The following is a 17,819-nucleotide window of genomic DNA, read 5'->3' as shown; positions in this document are numbered from 1 at the left end:
CTTTTTTTTTTTTTTTTTTTTTTTTTTTTCTGACCTGCCCCCCCATTCTCAAAATCTTGCCCTAATTCCGCCTTGTTATGCATGCTGATGACCCTTGCTCTCCCACAAACATGTTTCGACAGTTCGGTGATCAACACAATCACAACATAGATTCCGTTTATTGTTTCTCTTTTGCGCATCCCATGACAGAAGGGGATCCCCGCCTTCTGTGCAGGTTAAACCGCTAGTTGGACCCATGGAGGCATTACACCAGACACGCCAAGAAAATGCCTTGACATGTGAACAATCAGATGACAAGATTTTGTTTAGGCAAATTGCCCCCCAACTCAACCAGCTTCCAAGACTGTCACGATACAGCCTCTTGCATAGCTGGCTCGATTATTTTGTCGTCGCCACTATCATAGCTACTATCAAAACATTTCTCGGAGCGGTTCTTTTGGAGATGATTCTTCATTCCGCCTGCTTTATTCACACCTCTAGTATTATTCCTGAGGCATTTGAGCGCGAGGACGGCGCCAAATCGATGGGCAATGCGCGTGTGTACGAGGCGTAATGGGAAAGCAGGAACAGTTTGGGTAAATATGAGTAGAAACTACCGCAACTGTAAAATACCCATCTTTACAATCAATTTGGAACAGGGAATTAAAATAGCAAGTTGGCTATGTGAAGATCTGCGTTTCACCAAGCAAACGAAAACTCTATTAATATTTGATAACTTGCAAAAATAGCAGATTACTTAATTTCATGCGTACTATCAGTCTATCACAGCCTGTGCGGGTAGCTTCAAAAAGAATTTTCTTATAAATATTGCGCTCGACTTTCACTCGGTTATTTGGTTGAGATGCAACACATCTGCCACCACAGATCCCGCGACTTGTCTATCCGAAATCTTCACTTCGTCCTTTTAGCTCTTTATTATTTTATTTCAACTTTTAAATTTTTTTTTTTTTTTTTTTTTTTTTTTTTTACTTTTTTTTTTGTTCTCGCCATCGTTCACCAATTTGCTCAATTCATAGCTCCCCCCACCCACTCTACAAATAATCGATTCAACATGCAGATCAAAAACATTTTCATGGCCATCAGCGCCGCTACAGCCCTTCTCCCGACCGTCTACGCAACCGAGGCGGCCACTGGGCCCGGTGCTGTCGTCAAGGCGAAATGCCCGTATAGTTATTTCATGCCTAAGGATGGCAAGTGGGAAAAAGTTAGCGAAGGCGAAGCGGATGCGGACAGCGAGACAAGGATCGTACACGCCATGGTGAAATTTGCGGCCGACTGCAAAATAACCAACGACTCGAAGTGGGTGGTGGTCAGGAATGGACATGTCAACTCGGTATGAGCGGCCATGTATGCCGCCGCTTGGTTGCCCGATTGCAAGGTTGCGGTTCGAATCGTGCAGCCTTTTCTCGCCACTTGTTTCAGTTTGAAAGGGCTGGGGCCTTGTTCTTGTTTTCTCTTTTCTTTTCTTTCTTTCTAGTTGGCAAAGCTGGTAGCGGCCAGGGTTGCATACATCATATTCATTGGTCAATACGTTCATGTTTCTAGTAATTTGGCTTTTTTTTTTTTTTTTTTTTTGTTGTTTTTTTGTTTCTCGCCCGAACTATGTGCATAGGGTACCTGGTAGCCCCTGCTAGCTGGGGTCACCCAGATAGAAGCGGCCAATGGCACTCGGCGAAAATGTACTGCTTTTTACCTACAGCTCTCGGCTGGGGTTATTTTTTTGCCACGTCACTCAGCCTGACCTGCCTACGCAAGAGCGGTATGACAGACATGGAAGCGCTGTGCTGTGAACGACGAGCCATTGAGAGTTGACCAGAGTTCTGTCCAAACCAAACTGTTTAAAAGATTTCAGTGTTGGCGACTTTTGAGAGCAACATGCAGATTAAGACAGTATTCTTGATACTGAAAATTCACAAGATATTTTCCGACCAGCCTGCCTGGGTGCTAGGAGACATGAAGGCGAGCGAGGAAGGATTATGCAGTGGATATTTGAAGGCAGCTTAGGCTGGAAAAATAACCCGTCAAGGTCGCATTCCGAAATCAGAATTTTGCATATTGTGATTCATCCTCGACAATTCTTCATGTGGGAGCGTCATGGATTATGCTTTTACCCGAGTCGGTTTGTTTCGAGAGACTGCTTCTTTGGTGTTGGATGGTATGATTCAAGATACTAGAGGTAGCACGAACACCGTGCAGATGAAAGGCCAAACACGAGTTTGGCTCTCCTGTCGGCAAAAGGGAAACTTGTTGTTGGCTCGGTGCCGGTACGCGTCAGGAAGCAACTGCTGATGGTCGCCGTTATCCATGATGTTACCGTCCGGCGCGTTGTGCGGCGTACCCCATCATCCAGCGCATGTTGGGCCTTTTTCTCATTCATGGCCTCTAAAACCGGCCTGTCATTGCTGTAGGGGTCCCAGAACACGGGCACATGCTGAAACCGAGCGCGTGGACACCAATGTCCCGCTCTGGCCGGCACCATCGCAGGCGTGAAGTCCCTCTGTGAATTAGCCAGATGACAGCGACAACATTCTACCAAAAAGTCCCACAGTTGCAGAATTAGTTAGGGCACGTGTTTTATGATGGCATCTAGTATGTCTCGTGACAAGGCAGCAATGAATTTCGAATGAAGTGGGATTGTTATCTACTGTGTGATCCCTATGCTAATCGTATGAATAAAAAATAAAAAAAACTCTCCCAACATTCCCTGCCTGCACACAAAAGATCTGGTGTGAGACCTCAGAAGCCCGATCAATTATTGTGGCTTTGGTGTGCTTTGCTGGGCGGAAGATAAAGAAGTGAAACCCTAGAAAGAAAACTAATGATGAAAAGCTTGATGAAAGAAACCTTGAACGCCATCCATGTTATTGGTTCGTACTGAAGCCATAACCGCCGGAACATGCGCAAACCAGAAGATCAAAAAAAAAGAACTTTGACTTGGCCCAGCTCCATCCATCGGCCAAGTGATCTTCATTATCTTGACTTGCTGACAGAGCTAGATGTCTTGGCAAGGAGTGCGGAATGGAAACTCGAAGTTGGCAGGGTTGTCGATGAGGAACTCCATGTACTGCTTGGCGACGGGGTACTCCTCGAGATCCGTGACGAGGCAGTTGAAGGCATCGCCCTGGGCTTGAACACGACCCTCGCGGATGTTGTTGCCGGTGGTGACCATGCGAAGGAGCTCGACCACGTCTTGCTTGCCCATCCAGTAGATGCGGTTCTTGTCCTCGTACACGACAGTGGTGTCCTGTTGATGAAGTGGGTATGTGGTGGTTAGTGGAAGGCATTGAGCTGAGGTGGATGTGAAATCAAAGCCGGTCAAAGGCAAGCAGATCTTGGCAACGGTGGGGGGGAAAACCCAAGACGGTAATTCAACACGAGGTGAGCAGAGAGTCATAAACTTACAGGACGGAGGAAGAGACCGCAAGTCTGGAAGCTCCAGTGGAGCTCCCAGTCCTTCTTGTTGTTCTCGCAGACACCCTCTACGCGAAAGACCTCGTTGTCGTGCATGTTCTCGGCGTCGCTGAGAAGCTTCTTGCAGTCCTCGAGCAGGGGACGCTTGTAGACATCACCGACAGGGCCAGTGTAGCCAATGTTCTCGCAGAGGTCCTTGCCCGCGCCGAGGGGGTTACCCTTGAGGTTGGCGGTAGTGCCAATCTTGCCCAAACCAGCAATGGCCGGAGTGGCGGCAGTCAGGAGCACTAGGAGGTTCTTGAAAGAGGCCATTGTGTTAAAGAGTCTTGAGAGGGTTTGTTGATGATGAGAGTCTGTGTCTATGGGGAGGTTGTTCGTGGATGCGGAGGACTGTTGGAGATGGTGAGTTTGGGAAGAGGTTTGAGTTGAGAAAAGACTTTTTGGTGGAAAAGGAAGACAGCTGCAACGCCCTTCAAATAATCCAAGGCAAAGAGGGGATTCTGCCAGCTGATTTCAGATCACAGGAAGTGGGTCACTTTGTTGAAGCAAACAACGAAAATGAAGGCTGTGACGTCTACAATCAAGAACGCCCCTCGTCTCTGGCCAGCGCATTTTTTTGATTGGTTCAGTCTCGGGCGCCCCTTGGAGCGGGGGAGGTGAATCAGCCGTGCTTCTGATTCTTTAGGTCTCTTCTTCCTGCTCCGATAAAAGGGCAGCCCTTCCCTCCTGTAACAACTCTGGGACGGTGCTAGTGTACGTCGATAGAGGACCTAGTCAGCAGGCCCAGGAGGTGTTGCAGCCTCTCTGGTGTAAGAGACTGCTGGTTTTACTAATGATGAGCTTGTTTGATTGAAAGGGGGATAGCCGTCAGGGAAGGGCGTATCAAGAGAAACTATGTCCATGTAGTCATATCAAAGCTGGTTCCTGTGATGATGTGAACCCAAGCTGATAAAACCTGACCTTTTCAACTTTCATGTCTACTCCTTTATCACCTGGACCACCATCAGGTTCTATAGACCACATCCAGCTAAGCAGATACCAACCATTTGTTCAGCAAAGTCATTCAACTCTCTGGACTAGACAATTGGTACTCAATGGGCAATTCCTACTGTGACACTTGTTCGTGGCTGTGACATGAATATACTTTCTGTTTTGAATACCCGGATCATGGATCCATGGGACCGATGACCACTTCAAGTGCCGAGCCATGCTTACGAGTCACAAGAAGAGATAGTTCCTATGTCTGCTAAATACGCCCCTGACATTGGCGATATCGATCTACCAAAACCTAGGATGGACCTCGTGCAGTACGACCAAGACGACAAGTAGTATTTTGCAACCACCGGGTCCGACGATGACGGTATCCTTTGTTTCCACATGATCCACGTGAAGTCCAACGACGCAGTGGATCGCGAAGTATGCTCCCACCGCCACAAAAGCAAGTCTTTCTCATGGAATGAGAGCCAGTCCGGAATTTCTATGGCAAGATAGCAGGGCCAGAGGACATGAGAAATAGACGGCGTCATCGAAGTGATAGTCTTGTAAAACAAACCTTGGCTTTTGAGGAAGCAGATTGCAGCCGTGTGTCGCATAATCTGGGCTACATGCCATGATCCGCCACTGCTCCGAAACCGGCTCCCGTGATCCACCGTCCAAGTCCTGAAGGCACAGCATCTAACGCATGTTCTGACCACAACCGGCCTCCAGTCTCGTCACTCAGTCAGTCTAAAAAGGCATCTTAGCACTAATGCTTCCATCATGGTTCCAGCGGGGATGCTATTCCCAGCGTGGCCCCTCTTCGTCTCCGGGCTTCGAAAGTTTGGCGACGGTCATCACTGCAAGGCTCTTTTCCTGTGGTAGTAAAGCTGACGGCGAAAAGATTTTTCTACTATGCTCGGGCGTAGACCATATTCGGGCTTGATCTCGGCTGAGGGGTCTTCCAGGAGTCCGTACAAGCCGAACATCTTATCCTCAGCGAGACGCCTGCCTCCGGCGGAAGGTGTAGCTTTGCTCAAGGAAAGGATAGCAGCGCACGACATGCTGATGGCAGAGCTTATGCTCGTGTTTGAGAGCTAATGGCTGTAAATAAAACGTCTCCCGAAGCAGGTATGGTTTGATCAAACAATGCTTTCCCGTCTATGATTTGGCGCGATGGCTGCCAGGGCAATGAATGCTTGCCGCACTGGACTGTGGTCACCGAAATCAGGATCGCCTCTTGGATAGTCCAGACTTGTGGCCACCAGGGACTTTGCAAGAGGTGTTGAGCGGCGTGTGAACGCCCTGGCTCCGGAGGTGCCCAGCTTGGTGATCAGGCAGTCTTTGACTTCTCGTCAGGGTTTGCCTTTGACCTCGCTGAGGACCTCTCTCATAGCTTTCACGTCAAGTCATAGAGAACCTGGAGTTTTATACCACTGTAGGCGAAAGTACTTCAAATGCTATCTTAACCTGATCCCAACCAATACCTCTGGTTCAGAAGGCATCGGTGCCGAGCAACCAGTTTCAAAGTTGAGAGTCTGTCCCGTGACATCAAACCTCCTCTACCGAGAAGACTGTTGGCTCCACATCGTCACAGCCTTTCAGTCGATCGCAAAGCACTGGTGTCGATTGTTCGGTAGGCTGTCACAAGAGTTGCCCGTCTGCTGCCGGAACGGTCATTCAGTAGTCATTGCTCTCCAATGAATTTCAATTCACATGTCATAACAGAAAAAGTTTAGCGAGTTAGAGAACTGTGTTGCCTGGAAAGTCAGAAAAGTGTTGAATTCTCGACGGCGTTCTTGGGAAGAAAGGCTGTCGGAAAACTCGAAAAGGATACACATATACAAACCAGGAACAAAAAATAATCAGTAAACCTCGAGACATGAATTGAGCCTTTGAGCACACACCAACATAACAAGTCGCCTTTGTCGCGTTGATGACGGCTTTTGCACTACCCGAAACGACCTCTCAGCTCTTGTCCAAGTACTGCAGCCGCGTGCCGTGGCGTTACGGATCCGTGGGGTGGCCCAGTCTATCGAGGCAACTGTCGGGCGAGATATAAAAGGAATGTGAGCGATGGACCACTGACATGCAGGACTTCTTATGTGAATAAATGCATGCACCTTGACTGCATCCTGGTCATGTTGTGGTAGACTGAAACTGAAGAGGTCGTTTTTCGGTCAAGTCGGCGCGATAGGAATTCTTTTACATACCATGATCCGTCTATGCAACAGTGCGATGGTCTGTCAGGCAAACAAAGTTTTGCTTGTACTCGGATTTAAGAAGTTTCGGATGTCAGATGCGGGGACCGGGGAAGGGGGCGTTGGGCGAACCTGTGTGAGTTGATTTGAGCACAATTTGATGCGCGACAGTCGGCTAACCTTCCATAGCTCTGGAAACCGGGGCAACCAACCGGGCGGCACCGAACAGTTACTCATTGAAAAGACTGGTTGATGCGCTTAGAAAAATTGTTAGGCTCGTCGGGTACTTGACAAAAGTTGTATATAACATTTGTCGTAGGTAAGAAGGAGTATCATCGAGCGCTGGGGTAGACGGAGGGAAAAGGTCAACAATGACGATGAGGTTGTGTGCTGGCCTGTCAAGGACATTGTTTGCAAAGTTGTGAGGCTGAGTGGTTCATCATGTATGGATTGATTCGGCAGCTTTGATCCCTGCCAGCGAAATTTTTATCTTTTCGACATTGAAACGGCGACAAAGACGTGCATGGCAGACTTTCCCTGGGGTGAAGGAAAATCAAACCAGATATGGATGTACTTTCCTGGCAAACAATCGTAGATCTCAGACCTGCGGTGGTTCGAGCAAGTATTTGACCAATGATGATGGGGCACGGTGCTCAAAAACCCTCCTCCAGCCTAAAGTCTAATCGACCGCGGCGGGGTAAATGCGCTCAAAGCATACTTACTGCACAAGCAAACAGAGACAGAATTTGACGAATATTTGTTCACACTTCTCTCGTCGCTTTCTGGATTTGCAACCCCGCCTTATCCCTTGTCATCCTCAGAAATCGTGAAATTGTTACGCCTGTAAAAGTGGTCACTCCTATTTCAGCTAACTGCCAAGCCATCATGCCGCCACTCAACCAGACGAGGAGCCGAGCCTGTACCATTGTCAAAAACAAACACATATCTCTTTCTATTGACACCCCGGGAGGCATCCGTCAGAAGCATGATCGCTGGCCGCATGCACATCACATCCTCACACGATGGCCCTCCCGTCCCGACTGCAGTCCGTACGAGGTGCTCGAGCAACCCAGGAACGGCGCGTACAGCAAGCGGCGGTTCTACGAGTTGGTCATGGTCTACCACCCCGATCGCTGGGTCCACGGCACATACCATGGCATCCCCAAAGAGACGAGGGTCGAACGGTATCGCCTCATCTTGGCCGCCAATGCGATCCTCTCGGACCCCGTCCGCCGGAAGGCGTATGATGAGCACGGTGTGGGCTGGACGGCAGGCGGAAATCACTCCTCACGGAGGAGACAGACACAGACCGATCGGCCAGAGAAATCCGCGTCTAGCGGTGCAAGCTGCCACTGGCAACAACAGCCGAGTGGCAGGAAGCAGCGGCCTATTTTCATGCGCAACGGCAGCTTTGCAGTCATGTTGCTATGCTTTGCAACTTCGCTGAGCTGCTTGTTGTGGCTCACTGCGTTTTATAGAGCTGAGAGTATCTCTAAGCGTCAGAATTTCATCCAAAAGCAGCTCATGGAGGAGCTCGATAGCATTGCATCTAGAAGATATCAATTAGACTAGCAAAGCCCTTTTGAACTGCTCCCAGCGACCTAGTCATGTTGAAAAACTTTTACTACCTTGTGACCTAGCTGGTTATTAACGCAAAATCATTAGAATTGTTTACGTCCAACGAAAGGATCTGGAGCACGAATTCAAGATCAGGAGAAGGAGAGAGTGGTGTCAAAGTGAGGGCATTTTGCAGCCACTGCTCCCCAGATTCGCTACCCAGATATTGTATGATCATAAGGCCTTGCTTGTCGGATAAAGTTTTTTACCATTGATAAATCACACAAAAATAAAACAAGCTTACTTCTTGCCACTTGGTGTTCAACATGTGAACAATTGGATCTTTGTTCACAACCAAGGTGAGGCTTAATTCGTCCGGGCCTGTTTAGCACCCAGCCCGAGCCTAGCTGCTGTGGCGCGATACCGTCCGACCATATTCTCGGGGCCGTCAGCGATCCTGGCGCAAAGTAAATAGCGACAAAAGGACAAAAAAGATAGCTGCTTAACGAAAGCGCATGTAAGCAGTATATGTCACTGTAGACATGGAGACAGGGTTACAGCGGCAAGGTCATTCATATCGCCGGCCGAGCTTATTGAGATAGATTCTGATTCCCGATGATTTTCTCGTTTTCTCTCATTCAAGGTGTGAGGCAATTGACCAAAGCAAGCAGAAGTGGCAAGACACCAGAACATGTTGGCGGATATCGACACATAAGGTGGAATTTATGCCAGTTTCAAATCTTTCAGCGCTGCCGTATTTTAGCTTCCACGTTAAACTCCTACAGTTAGATTACACAGGCCAATTGCTAGGCCAACTGCTTCCGCAAAGAACTCCCTTGATTAGAAGGGCATCTGTTACATATGCGCAAGACAGGAGATTTTGCGACAATTGCAGCTTCATCCCAGGAATGAACATTGTCAATAATACAGAATATAATCTGCGACGAATCTCGACACGCAAAATTTCCTTTTTTGGATGTGCCCCTGAATCTGCCCTGAGCCGCACTGAATTGCTGTACAGTGGTTGACCCACTAGTGGACATAACCCAGAAGTGGGCACCCTAAAGTTGTGGTTTAATCTTTTATAACATTTTAACCAATAATTCAATGGAAGCCAAAATTTGTGCGTATATAGAGCTGAAAACTGGCTATATGGTGGTATTGTTTTTATATGTATAGGGCGTCATTTACGCGATGTTTTACGCTTTTAAATACATCATTATCTTTCATATTTTAAAATTTGATCGAAAATGGTAAAAATGTTTTGTAAACTGCATTTTACAAAGCGGTTGAAAATATACATAGTACAACTCAATCTGACTGCTTACTGGCCATAAGATTGGTAATACGAACAAAGCAGGAGTTGGGGACGAAAGGAGAAATAGGCGATAATTTTAGCCGTTATAGTAAATACAGGTAAAAGCAGGGGAGGGAAGGGAAGGGAAGGGAGCCTTTCCGTCCTACGCGTACAACGTATCACCTCACGCATGTTCGACAGGGTGAGTCTGCTAAAGGGTGTCCCATCCAACGTACCTATTCGTCCGCACCTAGTTAGGTTCCGCGAAGAAAGGTCCAAATTTGATCTTTGGTGATTTCTGTGACAACAACCTTGTTGCTTCTGGTTGGTGTTGGTGATGTGCAAAAATAACCCATTCGGCATCTTTACAGGGATGCAAAATGCATTTCACACAATTCCTGACCAATCGGCGAACCTATTAGTTTTCAAATGAACCACATCCGCGGCTACAGAACCGAACAGTGACACCGGTGGCCGACCTAGTGTAGAACAAACAGCCGACTTTTGAATGAAAAATGTACGTCCCACATTTTGTCTTTTCCTCTTTCGTAAGCGATCTAGGCATAACGCCAAGCGGGGGACAAAATTAATTGACCGCGGGAAACTCCTTCATTTGCAACGATTATTTTACGACGACAAAAGTATACAGCACAGCAAAAACTCGTTTGTGAGGACAGATTTGTGTTGGGCTTTATTTTGGAGCTTGTTTTAAGAAAATAGAGCCCAAGCTGATGAAGATATGGGGTATTGAATGGGCAACGTTTTATAGGAATGGTCGTGATTTGGCCTGTTGGCAGTCAATTTAATTTTGTCCCCTACTTGAACGACTCGTGTTTTGACCCCATTATCTTTTTGCAACAATCCTAATCACGTCCAAGAAAGGCGGGAACGCGAGGATCGCAACGTCTTTTTGACGGTCCCAAACTTTAGTTCTTATCACCAACTTTGCAACGTTTAATCCCTTTGCGGCGAAGTAGCATTTGGACAAATGTCAGCCACCACTCCACTTTTTCGAACAATGCCACCAACACTTCTTTTCCTGCCCAACACGGCAACTGCTTCGGCATCACCGTGTAAAATTTGTACTGCGTCACAAATTTCACGCCAATCCCGAGGCTCTGGGTCGAATGCCCACCGCCGCCATCAAGGGAGTACCAGTTCAACCTCATCACAGAGACAAAAAGACGTCCGGGGTTGTGATTTTACATCACCTGCTGCACCTATTTATATCACATCACCAACATCTTGTCCCTGTTCTGGTCACGCATGAGCAAAAGTTTGCATCAAATCGTCAATGTACCTAGCGCATGGAGGGGTTGCAATGTGACGCCCCAGCATGCCGCTAACGGTAAAATCCTAGGCTGTAAATCTCATATGGCGCTGAACACGTACACGTTCCGCGCAATATGTCGAGGGCTCGAGGGTCTAGACTAGAGCAGATTATCAAATTCTGTGATCTGCCCTAAGGGGCGCACAGCGGTCTAGGTGTCTGTGAGCCTTTTCTGACAATGGAGAGTGTCTTGACACAAGTATTCGAGACGACATAAATGCTACTGATTCCGCATTCACATAACATTTCAACTGACCGCACCAGCTTCATGAAGATTTTCTCAAGGCTCTAGAATGAAAAAAGAATTTTCACAACTAAAACCACTCTGTAGCGAACTCGGTACAATAATGATTGTTCCTAAACCGTCAGTCTGCTTCCGAGGCCTGCCGCGCCAACTGTTATCGGCTCGCTTCAACAGCACAGCACAAGCCCAGCAATGCAAGCGGCCAAAATACGCCCACTTCGACATAGCTCAATACTTCAATCGAATCCACCTTTCGCCTGCGCAGCAAATCTTCTCCGTCAGCAAACTCACATCTGTTCAACAACTAGCCTACCTTACCCTTCTCAAAAAGCACCATCTTGTCAACGTACCGTATGAAAATCTTCAGGCTCATTACTCCTGGCATAAAGGGCTCGGTGTTTCGCCGACGCGTCTCTTTAAAAAGATTGTCCGCCACCGCCGCGGTGGTTGGTGCTTTGAAACGAACCAACTGTTTAATACGGTCCTCCTGTCGCTGGGATTCGACGTTATTCTGGCAGGTTCGCGAGTTTTTGAACCCTGCAACGGCAAATTCGGTGGACTTGTGCATTGTGTCAATATTGTCAAAATCGGTGGCGTACACTATTTGCTCGATGTAGGCTTTGGTGGATATGGTCCACCCCGGCCTGTACCATTGCTCGAGGGAACGGAAGGCATTAAGCCGGACGGTTTACAGCATATAGGACCTCGAGCAGAAATGCGAATAGTGAAACAGGCGATTGCGCAGCAGGTCGATCAAACTAGGCGGCTATGGGTATATCAATTCCGGAGTGGCCCTGACAAGGAGTGGCAACCAATGTGCTGTTTCAATTCGGACTTTGAGTTTCTGCCTGAGGATATCGAAATCCTAAACACGCATGGCATGAGCCGCACGTCTTTTACATCAAGGGAATTGTTGCTTCAGCGATTCACAACATCAAATGAGGCCCTAGATGCACCTGGGAGAACGAATATGAAGAATTTGAATGTTATGGACGGCAAGCTGGACGGCTCTATTGTGCTATATCAGAATAGGTTGAGATGGCGGAGGGAAGGGGATTTGATACTGAGCCTTAAGTTCCGCACTGAAGCGGAACGGATCGAGGCTATTCGGCTATATTTTGGAATTGTCCTTGATAAGGAGGAGTCGGACGGAATTAAGGGCACTGCAAGTGAGATTAGGGGCTCTTGGTTTGGAACAGCTTTTAACGAGGGGACGATTTAACTGCAGCTTATTGTGTACCTTGCACCCATCATCATGGCCTATTCTGATCATGCTTTAGCGCGAACTGCCAGTCAGTTTCTGTGTTCGAGCTGTTGCATTCTAAAGGCACTCGAGGGAGATGGAAGACGGGTTATGTGGGATGAAGTTCGCCGCCTGATCCTGGTCTACTATAATGTCATTTTGAAGCGTCCTAGCTGGTTCTCAAAATACCCAATCCCACCATGGAGATGCAGTTCCTTCTTCTAAGCTCAATCTCTATGACCAGGTCCTTACAAAAAAGGATACAAGCCTTCGGAAAATGCGTCACGGGAAAAAAGAACAATTGGAAGCCCAGCTGGCAGGAGTTTGTTAAACGTTTTGTATCGAATATCTGTCGGGCGAGTTACACAACTGGAAACCCCAGAAGTTAATCATCTGTTGTTTGCGGAACAGGAACGGGCCGTTGATGAGATGGTCAAGGGTCCCAGGCAAGTTGAGAGCTAAGATCTGTCGCAATGCCGAACTACCACTATGAATGTGCCATTTGGTATTGCTGATGCGTCTAGAGAATCTCGTTTTAAGCTGTGCTGACTGGGGAGGATGTCTGGGAGTGAATACGCGAGAGTTGGAAAGGTGTGCAAACAGATGATGAGATGGACAGGAACAGTTGCCTGATTCGCAGCAAGTTTGTTCACATGGGGGATCACGTTGTTTTTTTTTTCTTTCTTTGTTTTTTTGGGAGAAACTCATAGCATTGAGTTGTTATTCCTGTGGTAACTTTTTTTTTTTTTCCAAAGCTTAAGATCTGGAGAACGGCTGTTTGCCTGCACAAGCTTCTGCGGTTAACAGATTTAACCAGACGAGAAAAAAAGCAGTAAATGCAAATGACGTGACGTAAAATCCGACATATTGTTTTGATATGCTGTCTAGCCGGATCGGTGGATGCGGTTGAAGCGGGGAACCCTGCTCGTTGTTCGGGTGCGCTATTGATTACATGGCTTGCATGGGAATGTTTTTTTTTTTTTTTTTTTTTTTTTTTTTTGCTTGCCCCAGGATATCGTCCATGTCAATCTTCAGATTTGGATCCATTTAAACTTGGCGAGATCTTGACCGTTTCCACTTTGAATGCAGGCCGGCCACGCTAGTTTGTATGTAGCTGGCATAGAAGAATCTGAGGGTTCATTGGTGGAAAAAAGTACTTTCCGGTCACGATCGACAGCAGTTATATGTCTTGTAAGCCATCAAAATTTCAATTGTTGCAACCATCCGTAGTTCGGCTGGTATTCGGCATCGCAACAGGGTCTCTGCTTTTCACTCCCTGGGTTTCACCACGAACCTGGCTTTGACGATCAACGCCCAACAACAAGCTTTTGCTGAACAAGATTCTTCCAAGGGGAATCTTTCAAAATGGCGCAGCTCTTGTTAAAAGCCTTGGCCCTGGCAACACCCACTCTTACCAATTCTGTCCCGGCCTCACGATACACCGCTTGTCAGGCACTGGCTGGCGAACATCCACTGGCCGAATGTCCCAAAGGCACCCTCTTCGTGAGCGCGACAGACAAGCGCGCCAACTTTACGACGGTTCAGGATGCCGTCCGATCCCTGCCCAACGACACTTCCGCCCAGACCATCCTCATCGGGGCTGGCAAGTACACGGAGCAGGTCAACGTGACGAGGCCCGGTCCGCTGATGCTGCTGGGAGAGATCTCGTCCAAGGACAACCGCCGTCCGTACGCGGATGTTCAAACTGGAGATCAGGTGGAGAACAAGGTGCAGCTCTGGTGGAATTCTGCCAACACGAACGGTACTCGATTTCCCGATAATGTGTGGACGGGCGTGCTGACGGTCGGGCCGACTATCAACGCTACCTTTACCGGAGCCGGACCGACAGGATGGCCAGTGGACCCAGACACACCGATGGGCTGCTCCGACTTTAAAGCCTACAACATTGACTTTCGCAATGAATACACAGAGTGGTCGGCGGGTCCTGCTCTGACGTACACTGTTGCTTATGCAAATGCGAGCTTTTACTCTTGTGGATTTTATAGCTGGCAGGATACTGTGAGTTTTCTGCCTTCTGGTTTACTTTTGTTGTCAACCTTCAGAACATGCCAAGGCCCCAAATTCTGACTCGGCCACTAGATCTTTGTCGGAAAACTCGGCAACGTGTACATGCACGACACCATCATCGCAGGGCAGACGGACTACATCTACGGCTTCGGAACCCTCTGGGTCGAGGCCTCGACCCTGGTCAGCCGGAGCTGCCACTACGTGACGGCCATGAAGGGGGCCAACACGACCTTTGCCAACAAGTACGGCGCGTACATATCCAACTCGCGTTTCATCTCCAACAACGCCACCGTGCTGAACGGGACGCAAAAGTGCGCGCTCGGCCGGCCGTGGAACGACGCGCACCGCTCCGTCGTCATGAACTGCTACCTCGACGAGCAGATCCTGCCCGAGGGGTACGCGGAGTGGGCCGGACGGCCCGCCGGCAACATCGGGCCCAACACCACCATGGCCGTGTACAAGACGTTCGGGCCAGGCAGTAACGTCACCGCCATGCTGGCAGGAGGCGTGACGCAGAATTTCACAGCGGACCAGGTGGAGCCTTATTCGTCGCCCGAGAAGGTGTTTATGACGCCGCAGGGGGTGCAGCCGAATGTGGCTTGGATTGATCCTTTAGTATCGGACTGGTTCCGTGGGAGGGAGAAAGGAAGCAGGAAAAAAGAAGTTTAGCATTTTCCGAAAGGGATTTTCTCGTTTGACAAAAAAAAAAAAGTGCTTCCGATATCATTTTTATGCTTGCATTTAGAAATGGCAGGTTCTTGTTCTCTGGTTCTTTGTTTGGTTTTTGTATTAGGGTACACATTGGTCCACTTTTAAATGTGGCCTAGTCAGTACATGGAAGGCTAATTCCGACTCTATAATGCTTCGTATGAAATATAGACGTGATAATGCGACCCCCATGTTGTGATATACCAAGTCCTGGGCCTTAGTTACGTGTATTAATACATCGCATTAGTGCAAATCGAGATATATTATTGTTTACCTAGTTGTAGGTCACACCGCACCCGCCCATTTCCGAGCCTGTCATAAGCAACAGCCCTGTTTTATCAAGACAACGTTACCTCCGTTTGAGTGTGACCTAAGTCTTTTGTCGTCAGTCCCCTCAGAGTTTATATCCGCGCCTACCCTAAGACGCCTGGCTGCCCAGATCGCCTATGGTGGCCTCGTCAGTATCCTATGGGGAAAGAGGTAGACTCATGTTTTGCCACAAGCTAAACCAGTTTATCAATTACAATGTAATTCATGTTTATATAACAGACCACGATACATCATTCTGCTTCTTCTGGTTTTCCCTAAGCCAGTTCAGGTAGTTTTCCATTCAAGACTGTCCGATGGCACTTTGGCAGGGCTTTTGGGAGCGGACGTCATGTCCGAAAGGCTCCTTCGTAGCCCACTGAAATTGAACGTCGGGACGTTTTCTACAAGGGGGCACACTGCGCTTCCGCAGCTTGACTATTGCCCTATAATCAAGCGTCGCTGCGGGTAGTCGACCGGAGGCGTAAATTAGAAAAAGCCTTAATCACAGCAAATCAATTTGAGCAATGTTGGCGTTGCAATTGAAACTGAAAGCGAACGGTTCGAACAGTGGTCGTGGTCATGTCCTGGCAGTGGTATTATAGATCCATATTGACGGAAGCTGCAAAAAAAGAAGAGCAAAAAGCAAAAAAGAGAAGAAAAAAGAAAGAAAAAAACAGCGACATTTAAAAAAAGCCTACGCAACCTTATCTTTCTCGTTGACCTGCCGCTTATTTGTGTTCCAATGTGGCCTGGGGTTGTTGCACCTGTTATTGCGGCTTGTTGGGTTGCTAAGCTGTCAAGTCTTGTTGTGCATTGGCGGCGCAGCGTCGTCGAGAAGCGCATTTACTTCACGGATCATTCTTCCGACAAAAGCTTGTGCTTTGTCGACATCTTTTACTCTTACCGACAGTTGCTGCTTCAATCGGCTTGCATTATTGCCGTCTTCAAACTGGTGCATTATCAACTTTCGCTACATCGCAGGTTAATAAACCAATATACGAAACGTATAAAACAGGGGCCATATTGCTTACGTAGCGGATGAACAAACGCGCACGCTGTTCGTCGCCATGGAAATTGTACCACTGAGGGAAACCCTTCATAGCTTTTTGAAATTGAGCAAACAGGAATGTCATCTTCTGTCGAAGCTGGGCGATTTCAGTCGCCGGTATATCCATATCACGCTGCACAACCTGTGCAACGGCAACCTCGTGTCCAATTTCGGTTGCCATTTTCTGGATGCGCTCGCGAACATCTGGGGGAACGCTCAAGAAAAACTGGCGATTTCTGAACGCGGCCTCATACTTAGCCCTATTCTCGGGCGACAGCTTGGACAACTGTTCTTGCGTTAATTGCTGCGATGGTGGCCGAACGGAGCCGGGGATACCTGGCCTTTGCTGATTTCGGGTTTGATTTTGCGGTACCTGCTGTGTCGGTGGCGGTGTGGGCCCGGTAACATTGATCACATCGTTTGGACTGGAACGCTTGAGGTTCCGTCGCTGTGCTGCGTTTTGTGGTGCTCGGCGTTGTGATTGAGTGCGGTTTATTATAGTCGGCGTGGGGTGGGTGCCAGTATGGCAGGTGACTGCTTTTCGGTAATTGGCGGTGCTGCTGCCCCTAAAGGTGCAGGAGGTTGTTTTTGCGCAGCGTTTTGATTTAGTTCGTGAGGTTGGGCCACCGGCTGACCAACGTGATTTGGAGGAGGCTGCGGCATGTATCGTTGGGACTGTTGTGCCAGCCATTGCTGTTGCTACTGCTGCTGCTGCTGCTGCTGCTGCTGCTGCTGCTGCTGCTGCTGCTGCTGTTGTTGATTTCGCTGTTGTTGTTGCCGCATAAGATAATTTCTAGCTTTAATTTGCCTTCCAAGGTCAAATAGCTGCTCGTAGGTAAACCCGGCGCATCTTGGTTGCTTCCGCAACGTTTCGATGTCTTGCGGGGATGGCTGTATAATATGCTGAGGCAAGTTCCGAGCTAGTTGTAGTAGCATCTGTTGCTGGTCCGTTGGCGATGGGTTATTGACCCGGGGTGGTGGACCCGGCTGCGGCTTTTCAATCGCTGGGTTGCTCAGCTCCCGTCGCTTAGATCCTATATTCATGGTGGGTTCTCTCGGTTTCTGTTGACCATGGCTCCGGATACTCGCCCTTGGCTGTGAAGACTCCTGATGCTTCTCCCTTACATGAGCTCTCAGAGTCTTTTCTGAAGCAAATGCTGGATATTGGCATCCGGCAGCCTGACAACGGAATCCTTGGGTATGTGTCTCTATCATATGTCGTTCCAATTCGCTGGAATTTTCGAACCCATGTTTCGCCCAACGGCATGAGCGAACACAGCAGGTGAAGCTTGATAAGCCGAATTGTTCTTTGAACTGCTTGAGTTCTTCAGCTGAAACTCCGTATATAATATCGTGATCAAGCACGTAGCGTACGACTGTCTACGATGTGTCGTTAGCGGAGATAATTGCCTCCTAGTCTCCTGGGTCTGAGCTCAGTCCAAGTAGCTGGTTATGGTAAATATAAAAA

At 48.3% G+C, this 17,819-nt stretch overlaps 9 protein-coding genes across 9 annotated transcripts in view; 4 read left to right on the top strand and 5 right to left on the bottom strand.

Moving 5' to 3' along the window:
* Positions 1–1,051: 1,051 nt before the first annotated feature.
* On the top strand, positions 1,052–1,339 carry PpBr36_02661 (uncharacterized protein; the record flags this gene model as incomplete). Its single annotated transcript, XM_029889840.1, has 1 exon — positions 1,052–1,339. One exon carries the CDS (start codon positions 1,052–1,054, stop codon positions 1,337–1,339), a length of 288 nt encoding a protein of 95 aa, XP_029753697.1.
* A 1,653-nt stretch (positions 1,340–2,992) lies between these two features.
* PpBr36_02660 (uncharacterized protein) lies at positions 2,993–3,723 on the bottom strand (the record flags this gene model as incomplete). The annotated part of the gene is made up of 2 exons (XM_029889839.1): positions 2,993–3,244; positions 3,403–3,723. The coding sequence occupies 2 exons, from the start codon at positions 3,721–3,723 to the stop codon at positions 2,993–2,995; spliced, it is 573 nt and encodes a 190-aa protein (XP_029753696.1).
* A 1,464-nt stretch (positions 3,724–5,187) lies between these two features.
* Positions 5,188–5,450, bottom strand: PpBr36_02659 (uncharacterized protein; the record flags this gene model as incomplete). The annotated part of the gene is made up of 2 exons (XM_029889838.1): positions 5,188–5,262; positions 5,301–5,450. 2 exons carry the CDS (start codon positions 5,448–5,450, stop codon positions 5,188–5,190), a joined length of 225 nt encoding a protein of 74 aa, XP_029752940.1.
* A 2,022-nt stretch (positions 5,451–7,472) lies between these two features.
* Positions 7,473–8,159, top strand: PpBr36_02658 (uncharacterized protein; the record flags this gene model as incomplete). Its single annotated transcript, XM_029889837.1, has 1 exon — positions 7,473–8,159. One exon carries the CDS (start codon positions 7,473–7,475, stop codon positions 8,157–8,159), a length of 687 nt encoding a protein of 228 aa, XP_029752941.1.
* A 2,959-nt stretch (positions 8,160–11,118) lies between these two features.
* Positions 11,119–12,237, top strand: PpBr36_02656 (uncharacterized protein; the record flags this gene model as incomplete). The annotated part of the gene is made up of 1 exon (XM_029889835.1): positions 11,119–12,237. One exon carries the CDS (start codon positions 11,119–11,121, stop codon positions 12,235–12,237), a length of 1,119 nt encoding a protein of 372 aa, XP_029752935.1.
* PpBr36_02657 (uncharacterized protein) lies at positions 11,252–11,583 on the bottom strand (the record flags this gene model as incomplete). Its single annotated transcript, XM_029889836.1, has 2 exons — positions 11,252–11,285; positions 11,366–11,583. 2 exons carry the CDS (start codon positions 11,581–11,583, stop codon positions 11,252–11,254), a joined length of 252 nt encoding a protein of 83 aa, XP_029752934.1.
* Positions 12,238–13,623: 1,386 nt separating the features above from the next.
* On the top strand, positions 13,624–14,955 carry PpBr36_02655 (uncharacterized protein; the record flags this gene model as incomplete). Its single annotated transcript, XM_029889834.1, has 2 exons — positions 13,624–14,277; positions 14,359–14,955. 2 exons carry the CDS (start codon positions 13,624–13,626, stop codon positions 14,953–14,955), a joined length of 1,251 nt encoding a protein of 416 aa, XP_029752932.1.
* Positions 14,956–16,099: 1,144 nt separating this feature from the next.
* Positions 16,100–16,532, bottom strand: PpBr36_02654 (uncharacterized protein; the record flags this gene model as incomplete). Its single annotated transcript, XM_029889833.1, has 2 exons — positions 16,100–16,273; positions 16,335–16,532. 2 exons carry the CDS (start codon positions 16,530–16,532, stop codon positions 16,100–16,102), a joined length of 372 nt encoding a protein of 123 aa, XP_029752933.1.
* A 518-nt stretch (positions 16,533–17,050) lies between these two features.
* PpBr36_02653 (uncharacterized protein) overlaps positions 17,051–17,819 on the bottom strand; it is a gene marked incomplete at both ends in the record, with an annotated part of 3,382 nt that continues 2,613 nt past the window's right edge. The window contains one exon of the mRNA XM_029889832.1: positions 17,051–17,731. Within this exon, the coding sequence (XP_029752938.1) occupies positions 17,051–17,731 (681 nt within the window). The remainder of the gene's footprint in view (positions 17,732–17,819) is intronic.

The sequence above is a fragment of the Pyricularia pennisetigena genome, chromosome 3, assembly GCF_004337985.1.
Source record: "Pyricularia pennisetigena strain Br36 chromosome 3, whole genome shotgun sequence".
In the NCBI taxonomy this organism is placed as follows: domain Eukaryota; kingdom Fungi; phylum Ascomycota; class Sordariomycetes; order Magnaporthales; family Pyriculariaceae; genus Pyricularia; species Pyricularia pennisetigena.
The sequence above is the reverse complement of the archived record's forward strand: the minus strand, read 5'-3'. Positions and strand labels throughout refer to the sequence as shown.